Source organism: Saccopteryx leptura, chromosome 1, assembly GCF_036850995.1.
Source record: "Saccopteryx leptura isolate mSacLep1 chromosome 1, mSacLep1_pri_phased_curated, whole genome shotgun sequence".
Classification (NCBI taxonomy): Eukaryota; Metazoa; Chordata; class Mammalia; order Chiroptera; family Emballonuridae; genus Saccopteryx; species Saccopteryx leptura.
This window is the reverse complement of record NC_089503.1, coordinates 37,718,532-37,739,949: the sequence shown is the minus strand read 5'-3', so window position 1 is coordinate 37,739,949 and position 21,418 is coordinate 37,718,532. Positions and strand designations below refer to the sequence as shown.

Genomic DNA, 21,418 nt, shown 5'->3' with positions numbered 1-21,418 from the left:
AGAGAATATATAGCAAACCTAAAATTAGCAAGAGAATGGAAACATTGATTCCATTTTGGAAAATGTGACTATTGACTGTGTATTTGAACAGTACATTCTGTATGCCCTTTGGAAAAGGAAATATATTAGTTCTTGGCATTTTCCACGTCTTCTTTATGCATCTCTTCTGTTTTACATCTGAAATAAATAACAATCAAGGGAAGTAGCTTGCTTCAAATTTTTGTGAATAATGGATTTTAAACTGCCTAGTATTCAATCTTTAGTTCACTACATATAGAGAAGTAAATATGCCATTCTCTTCATTTCTTTCTAGTTTGAATAGATGGAAAAGATTATGTAATTCTTTATTTTAATGTTACCTGGACAAAAAAAGGGAAATAAATCAAATGCTGAAATATATTAAATTTCAGGCATTGGTGAGCTGTTGTGGAACAAGTAGAAGTATATGGGTATAAGAAACTGAATGATTTGACTTTAACTGTGCATGAGTTCATTATTTTCATGGAAAAAATGGAAATGCTATTGGAAAATAGAGATACTCTACCTACCTAATTAATGATGGGTGAGTCATGGCACCATTGTTTGAGAATTAAATAGCATATTCTATATGAAAGTAAGTTTTATGTGCCTAGAGCAGTGATGGGCAATCTTTTGAGCTTGGTTGGTCAATATTCGCCAAAAAACCGAGCATAACTCAGGTGGTGTGTCACTTCGAGAAAAAACCCATAATTTCACGATATTTATAGTTTAAATAACAAAAATGTATAACTATAATATATAACTGTATTGAATAAACCAAAAACTAATTATTTAACTTACCTGCTTAGTGACTTCTTTGTTCATCTGTCAGTCAGTTTCTTTTGTTGGTCTTTATATTATTTAACTTGTGTGGGGTGCCGTGAACTAAGATAAGTGAGGGGGAGGGGGAATTCTTTAACTAACCTGCCTAAGAGTGACTTTTTTGTTGCTGAATTTCATTGGCCAAATCTTCAATTGAAGGTTGGTATTTTGTACACTTCAAGCCCAAGCAAACGCTACTAACTTCATCTGTCAATCTGTTTCTTTTGTTGGTTTTGATATTATTTAATATCAAATAAATAATAATAATATCACAGGGCCCCCAGAAATGCATCCCCCCGTGGCTGAGAATAAGGTCTCACAAAAGTATGTAGAGGGAAAAATTGTGAGTAAAGCCATTGCTATATTTTTTAGGGCGCTAAAAGTGTCTGGTAGTCAGTTCCAGGCACTCCAAATTTCCTGTTCGTAGTGGCACTCTTCTTAATTCTCCAAGCAGCACCTTTCCAGATTCTCAAGCTTTGACCTCAAGTTGACAAACATCTGAGCCCAGATGTTGTCTTGAAATTCTGCAGTTTGCATCTTACATAAATTAAGATGGCGGCTGCTGCTATTTCTAATGGCTGGAACGGCACTCATAGCACAGGCCCTCGCCTCTCCCAGCCTCCCCCTCACTTATCTCAGTAATGATGGTCAATTAGAAATCCACGACACCCCAGAACACTAGATTGGATGATGGTTGTTATGGTTATGTGGTTGCTGGTAATGGTGATCACAGGACCCCCAGAAATGCACCCCCCCATGGCATTCCGCTGCTCCCTGCTCCGCCAGCCAGAAGTGAGGTCAAAGATCCCCTAATGGCCTAATTGGAATTCCCAGAACTAGACACTCTGTGCCAGAGTTCTGTTGTTTTGGCCTATAGACCTCCCGCACAGAGTGTCTACACTACAGCAAATGTTTTATCCTCGGTTACTGCACCTGGCCGTGCAGGAGCTGAGGATGAAACGTGCTTCTCGGCATGTAGCCCCATACTTCTCTGGTATGCGGCCGCGTGTCATCAGAAATGGCTACGCGTGTCAGTGCTGACACACGTGTCATAGGTTTGCCATCATGGGCCTAGAGCATGGTAGGTCCTTACAGTGTTAATTGCTTCTTCCCCCACCTACCATATGATTCAGAAAACAATATTAGTACTGCTTCTGTATAAAGCACTGTATTTGGCACTGTGGCAGTATGACAAATAAGATCTTGGTTTTCTCTAGGAGTAGATTATAACTATTATAAATAGAACTAGTCACTATTGCCCTTTAAAGCTATAATCCTCATGACACCATAGCTAAGACACACACATTTTGGACTTTACAACATACGGTATAAGTAAACTTTTTTTAAATGACCAACATAGTTGTATATCTAAGTAACTATATAAAGGGAAACTATTGGATTTGAGGATACTTGAAAGACCTGGGAATGATATTAGTTAGGGGAAATTAGTCAAGTGATCAAATATTGAACTCTCTTAATCTTTAATAATGGCTTTACTCTCCTTATTATGAATGTGCTATCTAATATGATGGCCACAAGCCATGTGTGTCTATTTACATTTAAATTGAATAAATGAAATAAAATTTAAAAATTAGTCTTCATTCACACTCACTACAGTTCAAGTGCTCCATAGTCATATGTCAATATAATGGATAGTATAGATAAAGAACACATACATTATTACAAGAAGTTCTACTGAAAAACTATTCTAGAGGAAAGATTCAAGTTTAGCATGAAGATAGAACTAAATTGTTTGCCAATCTTTTTCTGAGTTCTTGTACCCATAAGTAAAAATGAAATGTATACAAGAAAATATGAGAAAAGAAAACTGTAGGCAATTTAGTATATTTTACTTGCGTTGATGATGATGATAATAGAGAACCTTTATTGAATACTTCTACATTTGATTTATATTATTTAATTTACTCTCATCTACACATAGCCAATGGAATACATTATTTTCTGCGTTTATTGAATAGGAGACTGAGGCACAGAAACATTAAATAATTTGCCCAAAAGTATCATTGTGAGAAGGTGACATAGCTGAGTATGAACTCAGGCAATTGGACTCCAAAGTCCTAGCACATGCCTAAATGGTAATGGATTAAAATAAAAGCCTTTAGAAGTAAATTAAAATTTTTCTTTTTATTGCAATCTAACTTGGTTGTTACCAGAGGGAATGGGGAGGAGGACATTATTAAAATTCAAACCATTCTCTTGTATGTTAATCATCTAGTCTGGAAGTATTTTGAGCACTATGAGTACATATTTTGGGTTCCACCCACTGAGAGATGAAAGGATAAACTTAAGACTCTTGGTATTAGAAAAGTTAATATGCATCCTACTGACTACTTGCAGATGATCCCAGTGGGGTTTTTTTGGTAGTCATTTCTCATTTTGCTAACATAAATATTGAATTTCACATCGTGGAGGCTAGAGTACAGTAGTGTGACCCTGGCTAGTGAGTACATGAGTCTAAATCTCTACTCAATCTCAGTTAGCTTGGCTATTGTTCTCCACATAGCATTCTGTATTCAGTAACTTTCAAAAATAGTTGGAAGGTATTACTTAACATTTTTCAGTTATGCATTTCTTAATTTATAAGAAACACTTTATGTATAATCAATTATACTATGAATTTAGTGAATTTTGAAAGCCTTAGAAACATATTTCTTGACAATGTAAAAACTTAAAACAGGCTTTGCTCCCGCTATCATGTTGATTATGGTTGAGTTTGAGGGGTCCAGTCTAACTGTTCATTCATGCATTCGTCAATCAGGTTTTGAGGACTTAATATATAATAGCATTGTCTGAAAAAATTAATGAGTTAACAAAGATAGTGTATAATTGAAATACTGTAGGAGTTCTTTGAAGAGTTAGGCAGTAAAAGGAAAACTGATATGGAAGATATATCAGTAATCTAGGTGCAGCTTCTTTATTAAATCCCTAGGTCTTTAGATCTGAAGTATCCCTCTCTCTATCTATGATCAGTTTTCAGCTATTCAGGCATATGCCTACATAATTACCTCTTGTTCAAGATTTTCTTGGCAACGTAGAAGTTAATTTTATTCAGTAGCTTCGTTTTCAATTTTATTTATTGATATTACAGAAGAGATTTGGAGTTGGCTTTCAGGATTTTTATGAGGACCTAGAGTTCGTAACAAAGGTTTTTTTTTAAAAAAAACATAGAACTGAAAAAGACTTAATTACTAAAGTTTTAAGATCTTCATAAATACCTTTTGTAAAATGTGTCAAAATCTTTTAAGTTCCAAAGGTACTGAGGGTTGGTATTACTGAATCATTTGGTCTTCAAGTAAAATCAGACTTCCCTAAGACTTTTTTTTTTTAATTATGTGAGAGGTGTGGAGGCAGAGAGACAGACACCCGCATGCGAGAGGTGTGGAGGTAGAGAGACTGGGATGCACCCAGCAAGCCCCCTATAGGACGATGCTCTGCCCATTTGGGGCCACTGCTCTGTTGCTTGGCAACTGAACTATTTCAGCACCTGAGGCAAGGCCATGGAGCCATCCTCAGCACCCTGGGCCAACTTGCTTGAACCATTCGAGCCATGGCTGCAGGAGGGAGAAAGAGAGAGAGAGAGAAAGTGGGAGGAGGGAGGGTGGAGAAGCAGGTGGTCATCTCCCCTTTGTGCCCTGACCGAAATCGAAGCCTGGACTTCCACACACCAGCTGATGCTCTACCACTGAGCCAATTGTCTAGGACCAAGACTCTAACTTATAAACAGCATGTTAGCCCTGGGAAGATCCTTCACCCTTTCCTTTTTGGTTGGTGTGCAAAGAGAATATTGGATCCTGCAAGCTATGGGCTACACCTCTCAGCCGGTGAGCAGAGATCCTCCACCTGGTTGTAGGTTGTATGTGATGGCCTTTATGGGAGCTGCACGTAGGGTTTGTTACTCATTTGGACTAATGAACATGACTTTAAAAATATTTTACCAAATAAAAAATTTTATCTGGATTAAGACTGGAAGCTTTCTTTCACACTATTTACAGTTTCTAGTCTTCAGGCGACATGAAAGCACTAAATCTAACAGCACCAGTACAGAAATAAATACCCAAATACATCACTTAAATGCCAAGTTCTTAGATCAGTGTTACTGATGAATTTCTCTGCACTGAACATTCCGAATTTATGAAGTACAATAGCCAGCTTTTTTTTTTTTTTCATTTTATTTGTCCTAAAATAACTCCCATGTCTTCCAATATGAATGAATTTTAAATAAATATAATACTTAGATTCTGGTATATGATGTGTAGATGACTTTGTAAGGCCCACAGGCTTGCAGGTCGGAAAAATGCTATTTTATTTTATACACTTGTCCTTGAAAGTTCTTAAAGAGTAGGCTGAACAATTGTGGGGGAAGGCTTGTTGTCTGTGGGTATTCTCTCAGGGGAGGGCTTGTTGTCTGTGGGTATTCTCTCAAAATTAAGTGTCAAGTCAATCTCCAGCTTCTTTTATGTGCTATGGGTATTGTTTTTCTTTAAGGCATACCCCTCATACCCCTCATGTCCTTTAGCTATGTCAAGTATTGTAGAGTTCTTACATTATAGTTCCTGTACTCAAATTCATTTATCCATTTGAAGTGTTTTCAAAAGTTATTTTTTTCCCCACCCAGAGACAGAGGTGATAGATCTTGAAGTGGCTCAGTGTTTAGATCTATTTCAGTTCTTAAAGATGATCTTTGCCTTATTCACATTATATAGTCACCTCTTAGAGATTTTTGTTTGAGCAAATACACTTTTTTTATATTTTGGTTAACATAATTTACTCATTTTTACTATTTAATAGGAAAATAATGAAAAGTCACTCAAAGTCCTATGATTTTGTTTTGGAATTATATAAAATAATTAAATAATCTCTATGTATAGTCATCTTCCTCAAATGTCATTACTGTTGTTTTGATGCCTGTCCTTGAGTTTTTCTTAATTAACATTGTATAAATATAATATTCATACTTATAATATAACATATTTATATGCAATTTAATTTCATATATGTCCATCTCTATTGCATGTGTGTGTCACCAGTATGTATATAGACATGATCCCATGGTCGCTGGCTTGAGTCCAAAGGTCACTGGCTTGAAGCCAAGGGTCGCTGACTTGAGCCCAAAGTCACTGTGTCACCAGTATGTATATGTATTCACACATCACAAAATGAAATTATAACATATATATATTTCTGTTTGTAAATTATAGTTTCTGCTTAAGATTATATAAAGGATATATATATATATATATACTGCTCCCCCAAATTAGGAGATATTTCAAAATGAATATGAAGCTATGAAATATCCACTAATTTTTGTGAGAAGAGTTGGGGAATATTTCAAAATGAATATGAAGCTATAAAATATCCCCTAATTTTTGTGAGCAGTACTTATGGTTCCAGATACATTTATCTTAGTCTTTATAAATGATTGCATAGAGTTCCATTGTATTCATACACTGTATTTTATTCCATTAGCCCTCTCTTGACATATTCCTATTTCAATATTTTTCCTGTTCAGTCACTGTTACAATAAGTATACATTGACTTTTAAGCAATAGAGCTCTTTTATCTGTAGGATGGATATATTCTTAAAAATGAAATGCTAGATTTAAGGATATATGTGTTGAAATTCTAAGAAATACTAACTAATTGATGTTTGAATATTTTATAAAGGAGATATTATAATCTACCATTTCTGATTATTTTTATAATTCATATTGGAAAGAATTTCCCTGAAAACCATTACTTTATCAAATTGGTTAAAGTGATATTGCTATATAGGTAACCCCATTTTTCATTTATATACATACCTATAGTACCTAAAGTATATATCTATAAAGATATTTGTGTAGTCATGCAAAAATTTAGATTATGTCTACGCTAAATCAAATTCAGTCAACAGCAAAGAAATGGATCAGTACAACCTTGAACTGATATAGCAACTGAGTGTTCTAGTTGTCTAGCTTGAAGTCCTTGCTCATGAAGAAGTCTAGTAGCCTAGGCGGTGGCACAGTGGATAGTGTGTTGGACTGGGATGCTGAGGACTTAGGTTTGAAACCCCAAGGTTGCTAGCTTGAGTGTGGCTCACCAGATTGAGCATGGGGTTGCTGGCTTGAGCATGGGGTTATAGACATGACCCCATGGTCACTGGCTTGAGTCCAAAGGTCACTGGCTTGAAGCCAAAGGTTGCTGGCTTGAGCCCAAAGTCACTGGCTTGAGCAAGGGGTCATTCGCTCTGCTGTGGCCCCCCAGTCAAAGCACATATGAGAAAGTAATCAATGAACAACTAAGATGCTGCAGTGAAGAATTGATTCTTCTCATCTCTCTCCTTTTCTGTCTGTCTGTCCCTATCTGTTCCTCTCTCTGACTCTCTCTCTGTCTCTGTCAAAAAATAAAAAGAAGGCTAGTAGTAGTGATCTTAGCAGGACTTCACCAGTCCACTAATGGGCCACTATTTCATCTTTATAATCATCCGTGTTAGGAGCTCACCAATCAACAGCATTTTGGTTACATTTGCGGGTTCACAGTGAAGAGAGGAAATATCCTAGCTATAAATTTAAATTAACAAGTGCTTCTCCTTTGGTCTTTTTTCTCTTTGAGGCAAAGCTCTGTGTAGCTCACATCATCCAAATTCGTGACTCAGTCACATAGAGTCACACTGTATAACTTCATGGAATGCTGTGGGAACTGGTTTTATTCTATTTTTTAAAAAAACCTGCACAACATTTTATAGCACTTGGTATGGTGCCAAGAGAGATATGCTGGCTAAAATTATGAGAAACTGTTAATATAAAAGTCTGTAGAGGTTCACACCCTCCCTTATCTTATGCATTTTCATATCCCAGAAGAGAAATGGTGCAGAATACATATGTTTCAAGGTCAGATAGCAGAAATCCAACCAAAACAATTTTTATATTATATAATATAACAATACCCTATGGTTTAAAAGGAAATAGTCTAGACAAAAGACGATAGAATATTACTGTTAATAGATTTTTCATATTTTTTTCTTGGTGTTGGTGATGGAGACTTATGATGTTCAATAATTCTGCTGCTCTTTTTTTGACTTTATAGTTTTTGTGTAATTTTTATAGTGTGTGTATTTGTATGCATGTAAGAATGCAGGTGTGTGTTATATATATTATACATGTTCACATACTATAAAGGTTGTGGCAAAAGTAGGTTTACAGTGGTTAATATAGAAAATAATACAATAATTAATAAATAATAATTTAAGAATAAACTGTGTTTTGCATTCTCACAACTGTAAACCTACTTTTGTCATACCCTGTATTTGTGTTTTATTCTTCTTGCACTAATGAGAAATACATTTATAAATGCTTCATGATAAATACTGATAGAATACTTGGAAGAGAAGGCCAAAAAATAATAGAAAAGAAAGTAAAAGGGCCATCTGAGCCAGAGAAGGGATTTATGTATATTTATCACTAGATACTAAAAAGTATGTTTAAAGGCACAGATTTTTATACTCTCTTATTGCCAGCAAAGTATTATTTACATTTCACTTCCTTTTCAATAGTTCTTCACTAACCTATTTATTGACATGAGGTCATCCCAAAGCATTCTGTTGAAAACATAAATGTATATTTAATGTGTTGTTCTGATAACTTTGCCAGAATTCCTCCAGAGTGAGATTGCTTTGTTTTTCAGAATCTGCCCTTGAAGAAGATTCCCTGCAAAGCCAGTGCCCCCTCAGGCTCCTTTTTTGCCCGAGACAATACAGCAAATTTCTTATCCTGGTGCCGAGATTTAGGAGTAGATGAGACATGTCTATTTGAATCGGAAGGTCTGGGTATGTATTTTCTTCAGAATTTTCACTGATAAAATATTAAAATTGTAGTCTTTGTTAATATAACTATCAAAGCTAACATTTTTGTGTGATGTAATTTCACAGATTAATTTAAAAAAACTTGTAGTTTGTTGTAAATGAGTTTTGAAGGTAGAAAGATGCATGTCCTCTTATTATTGGTTATCTGTGCATTAAAAATAGGAACGTAATTAGCACACTTATTTCCAATAGAAAATCAAATAAATACAACACAAAATTAGGGGATGTTTGGAAAGCGTAGAGTTCAATTTTACCATCAGGTTTTTACCTGCCTAGTCAAGCAGTAGTTATATATGTTCCAGCTATGACAACACTACTGTCTTTTCCCTTCTGCAAAGGTATGAAAACATCATTTCCCACAAGTTCTCTTTGTTGAAACTGAAGTCTGTTAATTAATTTTTTGGTGAGTTAAACATCAGTCAAGCAAGCAGGAGACTGAAGTAATTAAAGATAATGAAATAAAAGACAGATGTCTTAGTACCCAGGTCTACACAGATAATTGGGTTATTTTTTGTCTTATTTTGTTTTATGATTGAATTTTGGCAAATCCACTTCCAGACCATAGAATGAGTTTTTGGATTTCTTTGGGATAAAACATGCAGTGTCCAGGGTTTTGACATTACTCATGAAATAAAACTGAGTGAAGAGAGAAGACAGAGTCTAGGAGGGGGACAGGAAAAGCTTTTGTTCTGTTGAGTGAGACTTTAAAAGAACCAATTCATAAAATCATATACCAAACACAAGGTGCGCAAAAAGTAGATTTAGAGCTGTTAGTATGCAAAAGACTGAATATATTCTTGTATTGTTTTTTAATTATTGCATTATTTTCCATATAAACAACTGTAAACCTACTTTTGCCCCATTTAAAATTAATATCAGAATAAGTTGAGCATTCTTCAGAGAGAACAAGTGTACAAATTGCTTTCTAAACAGAATCCTCTATGCCCCAGGGCTCACAAAGCAATATTCCTCTGTTGAACCTAGGAAATTGATGAGAACAGCTAAAACCTTACTCATTTTTTTTGTGCTTAAGGGAATTTGTATTTGTACTAAGAGGAATTGATGTGATAAGGAAAAGGTTATCATCAAGTTTCTGAGAATTATCTCAGCAGAGTAGGAAAATACATGAATTTAGACTAGAAGAGCATTTTATACCTGAACGAAAAAATAAACCGGAATAATTACACAATAGCATACTATGTTAAAAGTGTGCTTCCTGAACGTTCATTATATGAATGGGCTTTGACTGTTCTTACTTTTCTCTCTAATAATGTAAAACAAATTTTGTGGAAGATATGTGTGTGTGTGTGTGTGTGTGTGTGTGTGTGTATACTGCTCACAAAAATTAGCAGATATTTCAAAATGAATATGAAGCAAAAAGAAAAAGCATTTGATTTGTTTTATTTAACAAGAACATCACAAAAGCAAACAAGTCAAAGATAGTTGTTTAATTATGCAAATGAGATGCAAAATCAACTTTTATTTCATTGGTGAAAATGCACTATACAAAAGGCTGAAAGTACTGGAGTATCTCCATGTTCCCTGATCCCCTAATTTTTGTGAGCAGTGTATATACCTCTTTTTTAAGTCTGGTGTTAATTTTACAGATAGATTTTAACTTTCAGGTTAACAGGAAATTTTGTGTGTGGAGGATTTTAAAAAGGGAGTGTGCAGGAATTACTTATGAAAAATATTCTTGAAAGATCTAGTAAATATTCATATACACACACACGGCTATATAATCAAATCTTAGGAGGACATTCCTCATGAGTGGACAAATACCATCCTAATTTAAAATTCTGGAGTGTCCCTGCATGACCAAAATGTTGCCACATGGAGAAACTGCTTTATTGCTTATTAATTTGTTCATTGCACAGGTTTTCATTAGTGAAACATTTTTCAGTGACCACTGTAGGGCAAGTGGATTACTAACTATAAATGTAAATGTGATCATGTCTCAATTTTATCATTCTCCATTGAGTTCTTTTGTTATATGAACTAATAAAACTTTTAGTTGGAATCCAAGAAGAGTCAATCAGTCTAGTAATATATTTTCTCTGGAGTAAATATCACCATAGCCCAATGTCCTTAATGAGAATGGAATGCATATTTCTTAGTACCTTAATTGCTTCTTAAAACCCCATTCATATAATAAGTAATATTTTATTTTCAAACAATAAATCCTAGAGCAGCATATGTAATAATGATTGTGGTATATAAATATGTATTCTGAAGCATATAGAATTATGTCTAGAAAAAATTTGAGATGATCCATTTCTTCCCCTTTTTAAAAAAACTTTATAAAAAGAAAGTCCGTGAAAATTTAAATATAATAACTATCAAATATTTAGTTAAAATATCTTTGATTTTGCTTATCTTCTATAACTTCGCTTATACCTCACAATGAAAATGCATTTACATAGCTATGAAAGGTTAATAAGACAAAGTTTTCAAGGCTATTAAAATTTTTTTAAAAATTTAATTTTCAAAGTACCAAATTAAAGCAATAGGCATTCTAGCTTGCTGCTTAATGAAAAGATAAATTTAAAATTTCTGCTGCTCTGAATAGGATGTGAGGGGATGTACAATAGGCCCCAGGGAGCAGGAGGAAGGGAGCCAATATTGTAGCATTGACTTTAGGATTATTCAGAGAAAGGAAACAGCTGTGCTCATAGATGTTAATGATAATCAAGAAGAAGGACACTGAGAAATTCCATTTCCACAAGTGGAACCCTTTCTCCTTGAATTTTTCTTATTATTCCCTTAGACGAGGAAGTGATTGAGCCACTGCTCATGGCCTTGTACTCCGTACTTGCAGAATTGACTTTCTTGCAACAATAACACTGTGTACTCTGCTTGATGTCTTTTCACACTTCACTTTTGAAAGGGAATTTAGGGCAAGGTTTGTTTTTTCTTTTTTTTAACCTCAAGATTTCATTTCAGTAGCATACAAGATGAAGAGCATCCTTTGTGTTCTGGTGTTTTGAATAGCAAAGAAAATGAAAAGATGCCCTGATGAAGGGGAAAATCTGTTTGAATGAATGATAAAGTAGATCACTGTACTGAGTGTGTATCAAGAGGCTTCTGTGTTTAGCTGTTCAAAGGTCTTTGCCTGCACAGAGCATCCTTATCTTTGTGGCAATTGATATACTAACCCTCTGCTGCAGTTCTTTTTGTACAGTTATTTGTGAGAGGATCTTGATTCACAACTCAATCTGTTCTCTTTCCATAACAGCTAATGACAAGAAATCTCAGTGGGTGGGGAACGTATGCCAGGGATGAACTGGGGAGTATGGACAGCAGCTTAGTTCATATGCTCCTCTCAGGTTTCTTGTCTTCTTGAGTCCTGGCAGATAACTTTCTATGCCAAATGATATAATTCCATATAAGCACATACAGAATATAACCTGCAATTTACCTTCTATGGCATTCTTGATAATTTTTCCTCTATGAAATATCAGTTCTTAGATCTCATAATTTCACAACTATACTAAAGTATCTCCAGAATGAGCCAATCTAAAAATGGGCAAAAGTCATGAACAACTTATTCATAAATGATATATAAAAATCTAACAAAGATATAAAAATCATTGGACACCTTAGTAATAAGGTAAGGCAATGAAATACTGAAAAATTAGCAAAAAAATTAAGAAAATTATGTTTCATTTTGAGTAAGCAGGATAATAGGGTGTTTACACATTACTGGAGGAAATTGGACATTGGTGTGTCTCTTTTGGAGGGCAATTTGACGTTGTCTATCAGAGACCTCAGGAGTGTTTATATCCTCTTATCAAGTGGATCTACTTCTAAAAGTTTATCCAAAGGTAATAAGTAGAAATAGGCTTCAGAATGTCCACTGAAACATTTTTATAATAATAAAAAATATGAGAATGAACTGAATCTATGACATTTGGTGATAGCTTGAACAAATTACAGTCATCCACAAATAACATCCAAAGATAATATTCTTGAGATTTTAAGGCTATGGGAAACTCACACATTTATATGTTATAAATAACAAGAAATGTATTTAGAATTTAAAAGAAAGGTAAATAGTTGTTGGGTTACAAGTAATATGATTTTCTTCTCCAATTATCTATTAAACTCTAACCAGTAAACAGGTATGTCATATAATCTGAGACATGAACAATTAATTTTATGTTAAAATATAAGTTGAACCAATTTGCATAGTGAAGTATTTATGGACATAAAAATGTATACATCAGTGTATTATAAGGGCTGTTTTTTGCATTATTGAGGTTAAACAGACATTTCATATGATTCTAGAATTTTATACTGCCATGGGAACAGATGACATAACTCTTTTTGTGTTCTGTGGAGCATACTTTAACCTTAAGATTTTACATGGAATGCTCACCTACAACCCCAGTTGTATAAACCAGGCTGACATATAAGCGACTGGAGGGGATTTAATTTTTCATGTCTCTGATTTATTAACACTTGTTTTTTTGGGGGGGGGGGGTTCCTTTAGAATATTAAGATTGCGTTTTAGATTTTAAAAAGATGAATATGAATGTTTTCTTGAATTTAAAAGTATGTAGTCTATCAATCTAAAAAGAAAATATCCCCCAATAATAATTTTTTAAAAAATGAACCTTACTTTTAGTTGTAGAGTAAGAGAAAAGAAGTGCTTACAAGACTATAGGTGTGAAAGCATTTTCTGTTTTCAGCGTGGCAGAGATACAAAATTTTGGGAACTGTATTTATTAATCACTATTCTTCCTAACAGTAAATGTAATAATTTTTCAAAGACTTTAACTTCCTTTTATAAAATAATGCTTAATGTTTTAATATGGCTCATTTTTATTATTTAAATTAAGACCAGAAATGTATGTATTATTTTCAATTGTGAAAGGTTTTGTCATAAATCTTAAAATTGGTGCTCTCACATGAATTTTTAAAAAGTATTTTAAGTAAGAAACTAGTTAAAAGAGTCATTTTCTTGTGTGGGGGGTTTATTTTTTATAATTTACGTTAGCACACTAATTAAAAATCATCAATGTTAGTTTAAACTTTTTCCTCCCGAGACGTGTTTATATTTGCATTATTTGTATGCATTCAGGTGAGCTGGGAGGTGGTGTGGGGGTAAAGGATGGGAGGAAATTCTTTAAAAAATGCATAGCTTTTTGCTCTCTGTTATTGTGTCAATATCATTATGTTATTGAATGATTATAGGATTTGGAGCCCAATGACTATCCTTCACCTATTTCTCTGAGAAAGAATCTACTCAGCGAAAAAAGGGTTTGCTCTCTGCTGTGCTAGCATGCAAATGTGTGTGATTTGCTTTTTATTTTTATTTGCTGTGTTTATGTTTGCTGTGTGGCACTGTCTTCTTTTGATGCATGACTCTAATGTGCTGTTTCCCAAAGTCCTTTGTCCTTTTGATCGTTGGTCAATCACTGATCTATCTGCAGTACTGGTGTGCTGTTGCTGTCCAAAGTAGAACGGATTGTGTGTGGAGTGTTAAACACTGTTTTCCTTTTTATACTTTCACGTCACCTGTTGCATCAGAAAAAGAGTCTGTGCCTGCCTCCCAGTGTTTGATAAATCTTTTATTGTTGTCTATATTGAGGACTATAGGAGTATTTCTGTAGAAAAAGCTACATTACTTTTATTAGTATTAATGTGGCATGACAATTTCAGGATATCCATTCAGCTCTGGGTTATTAATATTCACTTTATTTCTTTCCCAAGAACAATTTATTGAGACTTTTGGGGTTGTTTTACACTTGTTTTCATAAAGCACTTACTTTATTAGCATCTCAATTCACTTTTTACTTTTGGACTCAGAAACACTCTTTCCAAATTTAGCCATTTGCCCTGTGCCAGAAATAGTTATAAGCAAAACAATACAATCTCATTGAGGAAATAAATGTCTCCTAGGAATCACAGGTGTATCAGAACCTGATAGAGTCAGGGTCAAATTAGGAAAGTAGACAGCTTTCTAAGTTTTCCAGGATAAAATTTTTGCTCTACGATATTTAATAATAAAATCTATATGCTCAATAATGAGAGCTGAACCATGTACATGTGCTACCATTTCTACTCTCCCCAAAACCATCATTTTATAAATGAGAATGCTGAAACCTAGAGAGTTAAAGAATTTACTCAATTTCATAAGTTACACAGCTTTCCCATGGCCCCACTAAGATTTTAATTCAGCACCATTGACCTCCAAAGATCACGCCCACTGTGTTACAGAAAGATATGTTTTGAGTTAATTTTAGGACTTCACAGGATTATGTCAAGTAAAAGGAAAAATAAAATATAAATATAAAACAAATTAGAAAAGACTCTTGCCTTGTCCTGATAGTCTGAGGGATAGTGATTTGATCCATTAAATTAACATAAGGTCTGGGTGCTAAAGAAAAAAAAAAGCACTATTTGTGCCAAGACATTCCCAATTTAGTGACAAAGGTAATTAACTACATTTCATTCTATACATCTTCTGCTACTGATGAGATTATGAATGAGCCCAACACTGTGTGCAATTTATATGTATGTCATATTCTATTTTCAATGTGGATGATGATTCTCAGAAGGTTGGCTGCACACACAGCATTAGTGAGCTTGCAAGACTTTCTTGTTGGCCTTTCCTTCTGCTCTTTCGCCTCCCTCAGGTCAGTTCCTAAGGCACCTCATCTGTTGTGCCTTGCCTAACTGCCTCCTACCTTTAAACTCAGATTTCTGAATCATGTTATAGGGAGTCACATGATGGCTGAGAGCTGGTTGTTATTATCCCTTCACCTTCTAAAGTGGCCTCTTTTGTACCTTATAGTTCTGGTAGGAGAAAAGTCTCCATGATACCCATTAATGGCTAATTGAAATAAAATTTTTTCCCTTTATTCATCATCACCACTGTTATCCTAAACATTTTTAGGGTATATTTCTTATCAAAACACTTGCGAATAGTTTTAACAAAATACAGGGATAGGCAAAAGTAGGTTTACAGTTGTTTGTATGAAAAAAATAGATAATATATGGGTAAATAATAATATAAGAATAAACCTTGTTTTGCGTAGTGATAACTGTAAACCTACTTTTGCCAACTCCGTAGATACAGGAATTATAACCGACATTTATCAAATAATTGTTATTTAATACAGTGCTTCTTAAACTGTAGTGTGCACCCTCATCACCCAGAGAGCTTGTTTAAATGTAGATTTTAATCAATAAGTCTGGGTGGGACCCAATAATTTACATTCCTGTCATGCTCCCAGATGATGCCAAGGGTATTGGTCTGTGAACCAAGGGAAATAAGCAGGGAGTAACATTTATTGAGTGCTTACCATGTGCCAAGTGCTTACCATATGCCAAGTTCTCTTAACTATAAAATTACCTCTTAAGGAAGGCAAGACACCTGTTTGAGAGATGAGAAAATTATGCAGCCTAAACTAGAACCCACTCCTGACTTCTGGCTTATCTTCAACTGTATCACTCTTCCTAAATATTAGAACCTATTCTCTACTCCGGGAAGGTGAGCAGCCTTTCTTTTATGATATTTTTACAATTATATAGTATTCAGCCAAACATATAATTTTTATGTTTTCTTCCTAAATATAAATCTAAAAACTAATTTCCTTCAAGACTAATGTGAATGTTGTAACAATAATATATAGATACTAAGTAGACAAGACAGTTTTTTATGCTTTCATTTCTTCGTTCATCTGTTAAAACTTAATACATTTAGCTAAAGTGTACATTTATGGTTGAATGCATTTTCTCCTTGCAGATGCTGTGACATTGGAGCTCACCCCTTGCTTTTAGTGGAAGGCCTCCTTTTCTATTCCTGGAGCTAGCAGCATTCCATTTGACATTTGATACCCATGAGATTTTTATAGAATCTAGGTTATAACATTGAGTCTCTTGCCACGTATTTTTGAATAGAGATCTGTGTGTTACTTCTCCCAGAGGTATTCTGCATTATATGTTTCTTTGAAATGGTTTTGTTTATTTAAAAAGAAGCCTCCAATGATAAAAAAAAAAAGGACCTTTTGAAAATATTCACCGTAGAGTAGAACTTCTTATATGTTTTAAAGAGAATTTGTTCAGAGGAAAGTAATCAGTAGTAATACCTCTACAACCCTTAACACAAAGTGAAAGACCATATTAATGTTACAATGAGAAAGTGAAAAAAAGTATTCTACTGTAAACTTCAGTAAAAGTAGAGGATTATTTATATTTTTGGAAAGATGAATCAGTAAATATGTTAAAAAATGAGTAGGACATGACTCAACCCACAGGCTTTATTTCAAGGGCAATATATTAAAGTTGCCTTTCTAATCTTCTTGACAGACATGCTTTTAGTTATTTAATCTTCTAAAATATATAATATTTAATTAATTTTGGTAATTTATTAAAAAAAGACTCATCTAAGTTAACTGATTCTCAGGGACAGAGGAAAATCAATAGTAACATGATTGGTGTTTCACAAAAAGGCATATCCCAATGTAATTGCTAGTTAAACTTTATACTTGGTACAAAATCAGAATAGCTATAGGATATCTGTTTTATATCTGTCTATAAATATACTTGCCAATTTGACTTATTTAACTTGAAATTTGGTTATACTCAGCACAAAATCAGAATAGCTATTGGAAAACTGCTTTATGTCTGTCTATATATACTGGCCAAACTGACTAATTTAACTTGAAATTTGATTAAATTTAGAATTTACTGTCTCTGATAGAATATAAATGATAAAATATTCAAATACAAAAGGACACTTTAAAATATACAAGTCTACCAACAGAAGCATTTTTTCATTGCCAAGTTTCTTCCATCATAGGCAGTCCCTGGGTTATGAATGAGACAGGTTCTGTAGGTTTGTTCTTAAGTTGAATTTGTATGAAAGTTAGAACAGGTACAATTACCTATTAAATGCAACTTAGACAGATGTTTATCTTAGCATAGTATTTATTTGTTATCTTTCTGTGCATATAATCCTTAAACATTTTCAAACCTATAGAACCTATCTCATTTGCAACCTAAAGACTGCCTGTAGTTAGTATTGTGACTAGCAGGGTGTATGCACAAGAAAAAGCTTACAGGAAAAAGATGGGAATTAATTTGACTAAGCCAGATGGAGATATTCTTCAAATAAATTATTTATAGCAATGAAAAATAATAATAAACTAACCTAGGACAAATCTTTCCTGTGCCAATGACAACAATAAGTATTATTTTGTGTAATCCTCACCAAAATATGTGTGGTGCACAATATTCTTTTCCCTCAGAAAACTGAGCTTTTATAAAATGTCCTCCCAAACAGCACAACTAGGAAGTGTTAGAGCTCAGGCTCTTCCCTCCGGCCACTACACTTTTCCATTTATTAATGTGAAATTAGAACTTGCCTTGGTGCAAAACCAATCACCTCTTAGGTATAATATAGATACTGCTTAAAAAGCCTTGAATTTAGTTTTATAGCAATAAAGTAAGAGTGTTTGTTTTTACAATTAAATAAACATTTACATAATTTAGGTCTTGCCTTTTCTAAAATTGCTAGGTAAGATTTTATTTAGTTTGTTCATTGTCACAATCATTATAATCCCCACATAATTGTCATCATCCTTGATATTATGAGATATCAAACTTACTGTATAATTACTCTGTGCTAAATATTGTGCTAAGTTATGTACCTCTACAGAGTTATCTTATATTTTGCTTACTAGTTATTAAACATTGATGGTTATTATTTTTTTTTGTCTAATATGCGTCAGGCATTATATGCCAAATATTTAAAAATTCCTTAACACATTAGACAATATTGTAGGTGTGTTTTAAAGCAATTATATTGCTTTATTAAAAGATAATCTTTCCGCCCTGGCCAGATGGCTCAGTGGTAGAGCGTCGGCCTGGCGGGCAGAAGTCCCGGGTTCGATTCCCGGCCAGGGCACACAGGAGAAGCGCCCATCTGCTTCTCCACCCCTCCCCCTCTCCTTCCTCTCTGTCTCTCTCTTCCCCTCCCGCAGCCGAGGCTCCATTGGAGCAAAGATGGCCCGGGCGCTGGGGATGGCTCCTTGGCCTCTGCCCCAGGCGCTGAAGTGGCTCTGGTAGCAACAGAGTGATGCCCCGGAGAGGCAGAGCATCGCCTCCTAGTGGGCAGAGCGTTGCCCCCTGGTGGGCGTGCCAGGTGGATCCCGATCGGGCACATGCGGGAGTCTGTCTGTCTCTTCCTGTTTCCAGCTTCAGAAAAATACAAAAAAAAAAAAAAAAAAAGATAATCTTTCCAAAAATATTGAAAAGTAAAACATTTTCTTTCTATTAGCAATTTTCTAAGAAATAATACTGAGGAAGAAGTTTATTTGACTTAAATTTTAAAGGATAGACCCTGGCCGGTTTGTTCAGCAGTAGAGCATTGGCCTGGTGTGTGGAAGTCCTAGGTTCGATTCCTGGCCAGAGCACACAAGAGAAACGCTCATGGGCTTCTCAACACTTCCCCCTCTACTTTCTCCCTATCTCTTTCTTCCCCTCCCGCAACCAAGGCTTCATTGGAGCAAAGTTGGCCTGGGTACTGAGGATGGCTCTATGGACTCTGCCTCAGGCACTAGAATGGCTCCAGTTGCAATGGAGCAACAGCTCAGATGGGCAAAGCATCACCCCCAGGTGGGCTTGCTGGTGGATCCCAGTCAGGTGCATGTGGGAGTCTGTCTCTCTGCCTCCCCACTTCTCACTTCAGAAAAATAATAAATAAATAAATAAATAAATAAATAAATAAATAAATAAATTTTATAGGATGGTTCTGTTAAAGAGATAAATGAAGAATCATGAAATTATTTTTTAGTTTCCTAAATTAAATTTCTAATGTATCCATGGTATATTTGACATTTGAGATGGGCTGTACAAAAGCTGTTTTAAATTTATAGTTTTATTAAAGAGGCAAAGAAATACACAATAGTGATGCATGCTATATATCAATCACATTTTTTCATATATGACCCACCTTATTGTTTTTCTACAGAATGATTTCTATTTGCCATAAATTTATGTTTACTCCCAATGCTTATATAGTCCTCAGAATATCTACAACAAATTGGCTATGAATCATTATAGTTTGATCAGGTATTATTTTATATAGGTGATTATTAAATCCACATTCACACAATTTGGTCTGTTCACCAAAATTTTTCATATTTTGACAGTTTTTGTCAAGAAACGCATGAGTTTGTGTCCAAAGTTCCTGGTGCTTTAACCACTTGCTTCTCACTGCTTTCTTTCACTGAAGATGAGAGTATTAGGTAGAAACTTAAAATTCTTCTCAGTTTTTATGTATTCTTTTTTCCTACTCAAAACTCTTGTTTGTTTTTTGGTGCTGTGACAGAATTTTCAAAAATAAAGTTCAAATCAAAAGAAATTAATTATCTAGACAGGAAGATTGATTTTTATTTGTTTGCTTCTGTTTTTAATGTTTATTAGTTGTTCTCTGTTTGAAATTGATGCCTATGTGATATGACAGTCTACAAGTTATATTGTGCTAAAGTTGATTTAATATAGCAAAAGTTGTGAAGTTTGTATCATTCCAGCCAGGGACTGGATGGTGCATTTGACATTGGAGATATTAAGAACCTTTATTTTAAACCCATTTAATTAAAAGTAACTTTAGATTTTCCAATTAAGGTTTCATGACAATTTACTAAGGGTCAGCCAAAACTAGAATTTGTATTACTAAGATTGGAAATAATCTATAATTCAGAAATTCAATAATCAATTCTATTTTAATGAACATTACTGATGGGATTAGAATTTATTTTAAAAGCTTAAAAGGTGTCATTGTATAACAAGATAGAAATTTGTGTCTGTTTAAGCCTAAGTGAAATCATATACTAGCAATCCAAGTAAGAGTATTTTTCTAATCACCACAGATTCCCAACAAATTTCATACAGGTGTCCATGGACCAAATATGGCCACTACATTAATCCGTATAAAGAAAGAATTAGATGTTTAAATTAATGAAATGAAACAGTGCTGGGATATTGAGTTATAAATTCTATGTTTTAGAATTAAAACAATATTGCAATTTTTCTTAAAGTTTAATAATAACCTAATATATTTTTAATAAGGATATTAACTGTGTCTATGTAAAGACCATTCTCGGTGATATTTTTTCCAGTATCTGTTGTCTTTATTAGGTATTCTATAATATAACATTTAAAAATTCTCTAATCTTGGTTTAAAAAGAGAGTAATATAAGCAGTATATATTCCTCTGGTAGGCTGAAAAAATGCAAATTTGACTTGCCAACATTACTGACATTACTGCATCCAAAGCAATTAGTAAAGATTTATTAAGTAATCAGATTATATTAGAATAAAAATATCAATGCAAATAATACTCTTAAAGTTGCTTATTTTATGTACAAAGATGGCTGATGGCATATATTGGTGTATATTTACAAAATTCAGTCATTTGAAAGTGTTTCTTTTTAAATTATCACTTAATCAGATTTGATCAGGAAAAGACATTAAGTTTCAGGGTCTCACTTGACATCTTTGCTGAAAGGATAACAAGGAACTGTGATGTATAATTTTTATTCTTATTCATTTCATTATTTCTGCTAAACTCATTAGTGAAAGTAAACCCAGGATTTTTAAAAGCCCAGTCTCTGTTCCATAGTCTGTGTGCTGTATGTTTTAAAGTATCTGTCATCTATTTATATCATAATTAGAGCCACATATGTTTCCAATACTGACTTTCTA

General features: G+C 34.1%; 1 protein-coding gene across 6 annotated transcripts in view; it reads left to right on the top strand.

The window, feature by feature from the left end:
* Nucleotides 1-21,418, top strand: part of GAS2 (growth arrest specific 2) — a 136,434-nt gene that overhangs the window by 43,483 nt on the left and 71,533 nt on the right. For all 6 annotated transcript variants that reach the window (XR_010748929.1, XM_066364334.1, XM_066364327.1 and 3 more), the window contains exon 4: nucleotides 8,524-8,665. Coding sequence is in view for 5 of the 6 variants with exons in the window: in XM_066364334.1 (XP_066220431.1) it covers nucleotides 8,524-8,665 (142 nt within the window). In the remaining variant the exon portion in view is untranslated. The remainder of the gene's footprint in view (nucleotides 1-8,523; nucleotides 8,666-21,418) is intronic.